Genomic DNA, 11376 nt, shown 5'->3' with positions numbered 1-11376 from the left:
CACTTATTTTCATCTATTCTTCACTGTATGTAGTACGTATACAATATATAGTGTAAACTGTTTATACTTAGACGTGACACAAAATAGAGAGCGCACTAACATTTTTTCAATGGCATAAGCGTTTTTCTGTGCGCAATATTCTAACGTATGACGTGCACATGGCTTTTGGGCTGCGGATAACCTAACTCGTCCGTAGTGACGAGTTCAAATCTAGTTGGATTTGAAGACTTTTTGAAAGGTAAGCAATGTCTTTAAATTATTCTTCCAGGTTATATATTATAGATATTGCATTTAATGTTGATGTGACCCTTACCTCGATAAAGACTGATCTGTACAGAAACTTTATGTAAGAGGAGCTGCAAGTTGTAAAAACCAACTAAAACTTGAAAATTCGTGAAGTATCTTTTTTAATGAAGTATTTTGAGGCTGTTTCATGTGATGGTTGTGGCGCAACATTTCTGTACAGTTTTGTTCAAATTGCCTCTAACCGCGATCGTAAATCAGTATGCCAATTTATTTATGCATGTGCGTATAACACTACTCTTATTTGTGGAATAATTAAGTCTTGTTAATTGTTTAGATTATGATTTTTTAACACAACTGCGTGGTTAGTAATTTATGACCCGGTGCGTGTAATTGTAATACCCTTTTATCGCTTATTTACAAGAAATATTTCTTACCAAAACGCCGCTCGACTATTGTTTATTGATATTCTATTTAATAAGAAATAATGATTATCAAGTATTTTTGTTTAAAAAAAGTAGTAAACATTTTGTGTAACGTAAATATATATTCCGGGGTAGAGGCGTTACTCCCTAAGGTCTTGTGACCAACGACGCATCCGTTTTTAATAGTGGGGACCTATAAAAAAGAAATTCTTTGCGAGCAATCTTAGGCTGGGGAAAAGGGGTCCAGGGGACGAAGCCCCTTGGAAGCTCGGTTCTTTGAGTAATGTATAGATCGAATGGATTTCTGAGCACATACAAATTCCCAGAAGAATACAATTATTTTGGGTTATGCACTTTTTAGGCACTGGTCCTGATGCCCCACTGGTTAGGCCTATTATATTCACACAAAATACTGTATTTGTATGTAGATACTGTATTTTCTGAAATTACATACGATATGTCGATAGAATTTCCATTTCATTTCAACAATTTAATGATTTTGCTGTGTTGAAAAGTGAGGGGACAACCCCCCACTAAAATATGTGGGACACATGTCTTCCCCCCACCCCAGGATCTACATTCTATTTTAATTTCCCAGCCGCAGACAAACAATGTACTCGCTAATCCAGTGGCGGATCCAGGATTTTGTGAAAGGAGGAGGGGGTGTGGGGGTGCCCAACTGTAGAGAGTCCACTCTTTTTTTCCCAATTTTTTTTTCCTATGATAAGGTGGGTGGGTGCGTTTTTTTTTCGCGCTGTAGGCAGTTAGTGTACTATATTATATTCAAAGGACGGAAGCATAGGAAACTGTATCTACGTAGAAGCTTATACCTAAATGAATATAAATACAGTATATAGTGGGTAGAAAAATAGACCTGATTTTAGAAGCACTCGGCGCAGCCAACTAGTAATAATTGCTGTTCGTTGGACTATGGCTACGCCTACACTCCGCTAATCACTTCCAAAAATTCTGCTTAAAATCAAACGGCAAGGGAGTAAAAAGTCACCAGTACTAGTTTCAAAGGGACACAAGGAAGAAGTAGGCAATTGGTTGACTAATGAAACCAGGAATTTAATTAACATAACAATACAAAAAATAGCTAGATTGCGCCAAGGAGTGGCAAAAGAGGCCAATAGCTTCTGTCGTCATATTAGGCGTGCCACTCCCAACAAAAAAGCTAAAACGTACAATATAAACAAAAGTATAATAATAAAATAATTCTAAATTATCCATCGAAATTGAGCGGGACATATAAAAAAGCTGGACAGTTTAATTGAAAATGGTCCAGTTGGAACTCGAGTTGGAATATGATTACAGTTGTCATCTAGCAAGTGTTAATATTTAATAGTATTGGCACAATCCACCAAATTTTTACTTGTTCAAAAGTGACCAGAGTCGGAATGTTGAGACGATCGATTTCTCAGATTGCGAAGGTGTAAAATTAGCTTCGAAAATTGTAATTTTTCCCGGAGAATTTACAAAAAGGACTCTTGGTGTACGGAACAGAAACAATTTGGCTTTGTGTAGGCCTAATGACAGATATTGCATTAAGCCTATCCCCTAATTTTCATCTTAATTCTAGAATCGATACTTCTAATATATACACAGTACTTTGTCAATAGAATATGAATAAACCATTATGAATTACTGTAATATCAACTAAAATGTAAGTTCCTGCACATTTAAAAAATTCCAGAAATCTAAAGCAAGGTAACCGGCAAATTTTGCTCCGTAGATTTCATTTAATATTCAAAAACCAATATTGATTGATGATTTGACACCTTTCCAATTATTATATGTGAATTGTCACCCAAATTCAGGAACATGACACTTTGTGAATAACCAATTATTAGTCGCATGACACTAATTAGACAATAGGTCTGTAGCCCTGATTATAGACATACAATGTGCATTGATACAAATATCAATATGTTTTCTGTGTATGTACACAAGTACAATGTGCATGCTATTTGTAGGCCTATTTTAATACTTCTCAATCTGTTTGGTTCCAAAAACAACAATACAGTATTCAACAGCTGTTACTAGAAAAGTTTTTCTGAAACAATAATTGCGTCCAACTTGGTGTTTAGATATACACTTTTGTATGGCACAACACAACTTGTTTTGATGTTGAATTGAATTTACTGAACTGAAAATAATTTCTTGGTAACGGTACCATTCAAACATTTTGTACTTTTGCATTATTCAGCGGACTAGGTACAGAATTTTACACTCTTGATAGATCTTCAATTATAGTCTAAAATTTAACATTTTAGCATTGGTTTCATTTGAGTACTCGATTATGCTAATTAATTCAAATTTGGTGGTACTTTTAAACGCCCCTCCCTAGAGTAGGTACAGCTAGGTTGGAACTTACGAAAGGCCACTTGATGCTTCCTAATTGACATATTCTATACCTCGGACCCCTTGTACTTGGAATTCTAAACACATATCCAGTGGCTCCTGATTATTTATTGAGTGAAGAGATTGGTGAGAGCCGCGTGGAGTGTCGTGAAAACGGAACATTGAGACGTAATTTTATTTGCCGGAGCAGGCCACCGGAGCAGGGGTCGTGTGAAAGGCCCTGAAGACGTATGTGAAGCATAAATGCTTGATTGTTTTTTACAAGATAAAATCAAAACATATTACAGATAGCTGCTATTTCGTTTTTCTAATTTTGACTAAAAATCACACATAGTAAACAATAGATTTCAATTCAGCATTCCAAATTAACATTATGAGTACAGAATTGATTTTTCTTTTCCAAGCTAGTCTATTGTGTTTTTTATATAAATCATTTGAATCGATAAAGTCATGTGAGCAATTTTAACTAATGAAAACCCTGTATATCAAAAAGTGGGATGGGCTCTCTTTGTATATACTGCAGTACTAATACTACTTGAATTATTAGTGAAGTGTCCTATTTCTAGCTGGAACTGCAGATGTTTCATTGCAAGGTAAGTTTTGCAGTTTGAAAATTCCAATTCGTTAAATAAACGTGAAGAAATGGTTGTGTTATTGTACATTCCTGTTATTTGCTAAAATTGTAAAATATTACTTGCTATATTCCCTGAATCCCTATATAATAATTCCTTAATATCTGACGCTTGACTATGCCTAGGGGTGGATCCAAGAAGTATCGCTAGGGTCGCATCCCCTCCCCCGTTTGTTTAAATCTATTTGAGAGACTATATTAATAGTTTTAGTGCTTCCACCTCCCCTTACCATTTTCACATGTTTTTATTACTGAATTTGGCAGCGGCTAATTTCAATTTTATAAAATATGATTTCTATTGTAATATACTTCACAATACGTTTTCATTTCATTTAGCCAATACTAGCTTACCAAGTGAATACTGGTCCAGTTCAGTAGTCATAGCCTGTCTGTGTCATGGCTTCTCAGAATTCCAAAGGCTCTGCTTTTCGTGAGTATGCAAGACTGTATTTTGTATTTTTAAAATCAATTTGTGTCAATGAGCTTTGATTAAACAACAATGGTGACATGACTTATAACTAAACTGAAGTATGTGTTAACTTTTTTTGTGTGTTATATCATGAATTGTAACGCCAATAAGCAGACATAGATTATATCATACATTATAGGACATGTGAGTGCGCACATCAATCACAATTACTGCTTGCAATGACACAATCACAATTACTGCAATGACTATATTTTGATTCACACTTATCTGCGGTTTTTAAAATGTATAAATATAAATATTTTATGAATAATATATGTTATGATAATCGTACGTATGATAATGTTTTAATGTCTTTTCATTTTTATTATATTTTAGAAGATAACAATGGACAGGAGCCGATTTATAAGGTACGAATAAGTTATTCAATTATTGGTTGCTATAGGCCTATGTAAACTATTAGCATTCCAAACCTACATGCACATTATTTTTGTGTACGTAATTTGTGAAGATTACTGCATTTTACATTTGAAAATATAGGGATACAAAATGTGATATAAAAACAGACCTCTAGTAAAACCAAGTAAAAAAAAAATGTACACAGTTTTATGTGACGTCGCGTCTAAACAATCGCTTACAAAAATAATCATCAAATTCATCGAATACGGCCAACCTGTGCATGAATCGGATTGCTCAACAACAAAACGTCCCCTACATATTGTTATGCCCGTGCCCAACAAATCTAAGTTCTGTATTTAAAAACAGTTTTGTATATACATACTAAGAATTTTAAAATTAAATTTCATCGCCATTATCTACAAAAATTTGAAGGCTCCTCAATTTGAAATAAAAGACTGTAATACAGTAATTAACTACAAATCGACATATTTTATTTGTTTGTAAGAATGAAACTCTACCCTCTGCTCAGCCGTGCACCACTATGGCAGAAATTTACCATCTATTTTCGTAATTGTAGCATTGGTTTGATAAAGAAGTCCGTACACATTGTTAATTACAAACCAGATGAACATTTACAATCAAGTGTTGATGATGCAGTGCAAAGTGGACCGACTAAATATTGTTTTAATTTGATAAATTGTCCCTCACATTGTTAGTTAGTAACAGTTGCTTTTATGTTATTCTTCTTTCAGCTATTCAATGATCCTATTCATGGAACTATTGAGCTACATCCACTGTGTGTTAAAATCATAGACACACCACAGTTCCAGCGCCTGCGAAACATCAAACAACTGGGTGGTTGTTATTACGTCTTTCCCGGAGCTTCTCACAACCGATTTGAACATTCTATTGGGTATGAGTTGAGTCGTTAAAGAATTAGATCGTAATTTCAAGATTAAATTTGAAAGTATAGAAATAACAGAAATTATTAGTTTTTAATAAAAATGATATTCCTCGATATTTATTACTGATTACACAATGAAGGTTTTCTTATGTCAATAAAAAAAAAAGAACAACAAAAAACAACAGAACTGATTTACATTTTTCCACAGAGTGAATATCTTAAAATTCTAATTTGAAGTTCAATTAAAAGTCAAAAACGTTTCATTTTTTTCTCAATTAGTTGAGTAAAAACAAGAAAACAATTAAAGGGGAAAAATCCCAGAAAGAAAATGCTTTCTTTAGATACTGTATGTCTTTTTGTAAGATAGATAGTATACTTATTTGATATGTCAATTCTACCAGTTTTGGTTGTGCGTGATTTGCCATTTTAAATACATTGAAACTAAAATGGCTTTAGCTTAAAGATGTATTGTCTCTTTGACTAATTCCAAAAAAAAAAAAAAAAAAATGATTTCGAAAAAAAGTGGGTCATTTTGAAGTATCATAATAGTTATTAACTTTCACCAAAAATTAGTCGAAAAAAAATCATTTAACTGAAATAGGCCTACAGACGTTTTTTTGTTCAAAAAATAACTTTGACTTCCAGTCAAAGTTTTTGATCAAAACATATCTCATAATGCAACGCGCTTGTTTGGCTACTCTGTATGCATAATCATGAAACTTCCTCGCGATATGTGACGAGTTGTAAACAATCCTAATTAGTATCATGCATAATGCATAGGCCTACTCGTAGTTTGAAATCTTTGTTTACTTTCGCTTGCGACGATTTTCCAGACGAAATGTAATCAAATTAATTTACCTGTTAATTACGTAAACTTGTTATTTTTGGCTCGAATTTTCGACTTAAAGTGAATAACTTTAATATTACTTTGATATGGCCAATTTAAATTTAGAATATTTTGACCTTCATTTTTTTGTGTTTCAAGGGACAATACGTTACCCATTAAAACATTTTCTCATTTAACTACCTGTCAACGATAAAACTGCAACTGCAATACAAAAAAGGCCTCACTAAGTAATTTAATATTTTCTTGATTCAGAGTATCGCATTTAGCTGGAAAACTGGCAAGATCTTTAAAAGAAAAACAACCAGAGCTGAACATTACAGACAACGACATTCTATGTGTAGAGATTGCCGGGCTCTGTCATGATTTAGGTAGGTGTTCTTAACACATGGTTTTACAAGGAATATTATTGTTTATATAATGTGCATATTAGAATAGAATAACTTAGGCCTAATTTATTTTTGTTTATTTATAGGTCATGGTCCTTTTTCACATCTATTTGATAGAAAGTTCATACCTGCTATAAAAGGACAGAAAGTGTGGGAAGTATGAGAAATTGAATATTTATTCATTATTCAATTTAATTCAAAATAACATTTATTTACTTCCTTTTAAGATTTAAACAATAATGGAATAAATAAGAAATGACATAGACAAATAACATTAAATCTGGGGTGGTGGGAGGAAGAAGGCAGGATCCCAGAGAGATACAGGACCTAGAGTCGGGACTGCCTGGGACACACAAAGAAGGGACAAATACAAGCGGGACATCGGACAGGACAAATCAATAGAAAACAACCAGGACATCTATATATAAATTTACGTAAGGGAAAAATTCGGTAAATCGCGCCTTACTTCTAGAACGTTTACTCGATGGTATATAAAGTTGGTTCATACTTTCGGTACTGATTTTAACCACCTGATGTAACCCTGTTTGCTAATTAAAATTGAGTTAGATAATTAGTTATTGACAATTAAAACGAATTTACGTTCAACGATTTGCCCCAAATAAGGGTGTTTTTACCGATCGTGGTATACACTGTCTAATGGATGTGCATCTAGAAAAATACCCGCACACAATAATACGAGGATGCTTCGAATTTTCTATCTCCTCCTACGATAATTGTTTTGAATAGCTGAAAACCGGCTGAACAGCTCGAGTACAGCATAATAATAAATAATAATAATAGTTCATTCTTATATCGCGCATATAAGCAAGCTCTCAATGCGCTGAACATTATTACCCCAGTCATTTTTTTTGGATCAAACACGTATGGAAACATGTTTCATAATGCAGCTAGTAATCAGCGCAAAGTTGTGTCTTGATCTAACCGGGTACCTTGAAAAAATACTCTTTTGATAGATTTAATATACGTGTATACAAATGTATTGATTTGCGATGAATGGAACATTCCAAATTATGGTTTAATCATGGAGGTATACCTCCATGGTTTAACACAAGTAGATACATTTATGGGCCCTTAGAGAATAAACTTAAAACTTAAAAAAATAGTATTGCAATACTATAGAATACTGTCAATACCTATTAACCACTTTTGGTCGCCATTTGAATCGCAAATTTCTTACTGTGAGTGTTGGTACTGTTAGATATAATATAAACTTATATACAAATAAACTGTATTACTGTGAGTGCGAGAGGCCCTACTGTTAGATTATAAACACATAATATACAAATAAACGTTTATTACTGACAGTTGCTTCTCAACGTTTGTATTAATTAATAATTACAAAAAATATAAACGTCGTAGTGGTGTATCGTCACATGTACTTTACTATTCATTCGACTATGACAGTGACATTTTAAACAAAGTATTAAATCGCAAATGTTTAACTGTATTTAGTGGTATATTATTTATAGGCCTATAAAACATGATAGATAAAGAATATATTTAAAAATTGTTCCTCTTTGTACCTTTCCCCAACCTTAATGTTTCATACAAAACACAAATTGGGTTTGTTTAAATTTGGTTTCTCTTTCGGAAGTAATTCCCAGGGTGCAAATTTTAGTTGACTGCATAAATCATCGTGTCTATTTATTCGTTTCTGTAAACGACAGTGTATTATTATAGTGCTGCGGTGCGTACATTTGAAATTGCCAGTTTTTTACGCTGAAATTACTGTGTATTCGAGAACGTCCATCTGTGGGCACGACCTAGATGGTACGCGAGCAAAGCGAGCGTTACCATTTAGTATAAATACAATTATAAAAATCATACTGCATTTAATTATTTATGTTCATTATATTATAACAAATAGATAGTGGATTATTATTAAAGTATTATTTTAAATATAAAAATCTGTCCACTGAATTATTTCAAAGATAAAATTCTGTTCACAGAATTATTTCAAAGATACAATTATCATGTTCACACAATTTCTTGTTTTGTAATAATGTTTCTGTTTTTCAAATCTACTAATATTATTAAAAACACACTTTTTAGCATGAAGATGCGTCTTTAATGATGTTTAATCATCTACTAGAACAGAACCCTAAAGTAGAAGAGGAATTTAAGGACTGCGGGTTGATTAATCGAGACAGAATATTCATTAAAGAGTTGTTTTATGGTCCACCGAAAGTGAGTATCTGTCTGAATTCTTTATCATTTTTTATTTGCTAATTTTCTATGGACTGTCTTTCAAATAAAAGTATTACAATTAAAATAACAAAAATCAAAATAAGTACGTTTGATCATTATGCTATTATTTTATTATTTAAGAAATTCATACTGAAAAAGGAGGAAATTGAACGATATATTCTTTCCCCATTGATGAATAAAGTGAGTAAATTTATTAGTGATACAATTATTATTATTCTCATTATTCTCATACAGTTGAACCTTTTATGTGAACACCCGGGTCCCGAAAATAGAAACTTATACTGTCAGAAGCTTGGTTCCCAATAGAATAATTCTGCCGCAACATTGCGTTGAAAATACTCAATCAAATATCAATGTAGCACAAGTTTAATAATCACTTTTGCGTCGTTTGCAAAGCAGAAAACGGTGACACTAAATTCATTATGTTCTTTCGACGTTATTTAATTCGATTCAACAATAATCGGCGATCTTCTACGTAAACATTGACATTTTAACGGTTTACAGAAAAAGGTGTAATAATCGACGGTAATTGACGCTACAAGACACGATCGTTGACAACAGCAAGAGTTGAATCCAGTTCAACTCCAGCGATATCGCAACGCTAAAACGTAAGAACTGACCAATCATCTTGGCGATACAGCACATGACGTCACATAATTGATGGAAAATTCTGCTGACTACATTTATTTTTGTTGCATCGCGGCGCGGTCAAAGCTAGGCCTAGCCTTGCCAAAGCAAGATATTAGGGATATTAGGTAGGTCTAAGTCGTCAGCCTAGTCCAAAATGCTATTTGGACTAGGATAGGCCTACTGAGAACGAAGAACCATCAGTATAGAGATAGATGCCTAGGCCCACGTCTCATACACTGTGAGCCTATTCAAAGTAGGCAGGGGAGTCCTCTATTCATTTTTCGCGTTACGACGACGTCGAGAAAGAAGACAGGAGTTTCAACTCTACCGTTCAACGCTAGAACATTTCAACTTGATCGTATTTCCGGGTATTTCAAACTATTGTCGTTGAACGATTTTAACGATTAACGATGATAGACGTCGACAGGAAACAGGCTTTAAGCCTGGTTTCCTGTCGACGTAAGATTTGGAAATGCTAACGTTTGTTACGATTGTTGCGTTTGTTACGTCTCTTCCGTTAAGTGAACGTCGTTTTGATCGTTCTGAACCGCAGGCTCACGAGCCGATAACGACCCTTACGTAAAGTTGACTTTTTTAACTTCAAGCGCTTACGGTCGTCTTATGATCGTTACGTAAAGTTGAAATTTTTTCTTACGCTTCTGTGTTTGCTCGATCGATGGTTGCCCATGTCAGGCAATTGTTTTTCAGGTAGGCCTAGGTACATCATAACCACTATTATATAACACCCAAATAAATTCCTGTCATTTGATTGGACGAATGTGGGTCACATGGCGTGCAATAGTACGCACTATTAAACGATCGTTTAATAGTACTTTTTAAACATATTTGTGTACGAAAAAAAAAACGTTTCGCGGATGAAAAAAAATCTGGTGTACAAATTACTGTGACATTATTATGGCTCTGTACTGTGAAATACAACAGCGCCACCTGTTGTCCCGCCTCTGTTGTTTGTAAACACCACCGCGAGATATGCAACAGCAGCAGATTTTTGTGTACGATTTGGAGATATATATGTACTAATTTCATTCAAAAAGGCATTTAAATTACCTTTAGATCGTTTTTAGGATTTTGATTAATTAATTGGGACATCCCTACAAGACGTGGAATCGTTGGAAAACCATAATTAGCCAAGCTAGTACTACTACTAGGTCTAGCCTAGCTAGGCCTGTTAATTTTAGGCTAGGCCTAGCCTAGGCGTTTTAGCCTTGCTAGGCCTAAGATTGTTTGGTCGTTTGTTGACATAATTGACACTAAAGTTGGAGTGTTTATAAAATCCATATAAATATAACATTTAATATAATATTAAAAACCAAATGTTACTGTTTTAATCAATGTGAATGAAATGTAGACCTCTTGGCTAGGGCTACCTTTTATTTGATTCAAATGACAGGAATCTATTTAGATGTTATATAAAACAGATAATGAATGTTTTATATTCGTGTAATGGTACAAATAATGGCATTTGGTGAATGATGAAAGGTTATATCAACTCGGCGTTACCTCGTTGATATAACCTTTCATCATTCACCTCATGCCATTATTTGTACCATTTACACTCATAAACATTCATTATTTGTATACTATTTTACTGTATTATATAGGCAAGAGGCCTGTACTAAAAATGTCCTAGACCGTAGCCTTCTTGTAGGCCTAGCCTAGGCCTACTTAGTAATACTAGGCCTAGGGTCGCCTACTACTAAAAGCCTTTTTTAGGCCTACCTACTATATAGCCTAGGCCCCTAGTACTTAGTAGTAGTAGGCCTCCTATACTAGCCTACTAGGCTAGGCCCTACAAGTACTAGGCCTATCCCAATTAAGTGGACCACCATCTGTAGGCCTAGGCTAGCTTTGGAATTAGGCATAAATCTCT

General features: G+C 34.0%; 1 protein-coding gene across 1 annotated transcript in view; it reads left to right on the top strand.

Annotated features, from left to right (window-relative positions):
• The first annotated feature begins 103 nt into the window (after positions 1 to 103).
• Positions 104 to 11376, top strand: part of LOC144850497 (deoxynucleoside triphosphate triphosphohydrolase SAMHD1-like) — a 29078-nt gene continuing 17805 nt past the window's right edge. The window contains exons 1-8 of the mRNA XM_078707778.1: positions 104 to 238; positions 4000 to 4093; positions 4469 to 4500; positions 5242 to 5402; positions 6493 to 6608; positions 6713 to 6783; positions 8700 to 8834; positions 8976 to 9035. Of these exons, the coding sequence (XP_078563904.1) occupies positions 4060 to 4093; positions 4469 to 4500; positions 5242 to 5402; positions 6493 to 6608; positions 6713 to 6783; positions 8700 to 8834; positions 8976 to 9035 (609 nt within the window). The 5' untranslated portion in view covers positions 104 to 238; positions 4000 to 4059. The remainder of the gene's footprint in view (positions 239 to 3999; positions 4094 to 4468; positions 4501 to 5241; positions 5403 to 6492; positions 6609 to 6712; positions 6784 to 8699; positions 8835 to 8975; positions 9036 to 11376) is intronic.

The sequence above is a fragment of the Antedon bifida genome, chromosome 8 (assembly GCF_963402885.1).
Source record: "Antedon bifida chromosome 8, ecAntBifi1.1, whole genome shotgun sequence".
Lineage (NCBI taxonomy): Eukaryota > Metazoa > Echinodermata > Crinoidea > Comatulida > Antedonidae > Antedon > Antedon bifida.
This window is presented reverse-complemented; position numbering and strand designations above follow the sequence as displayed.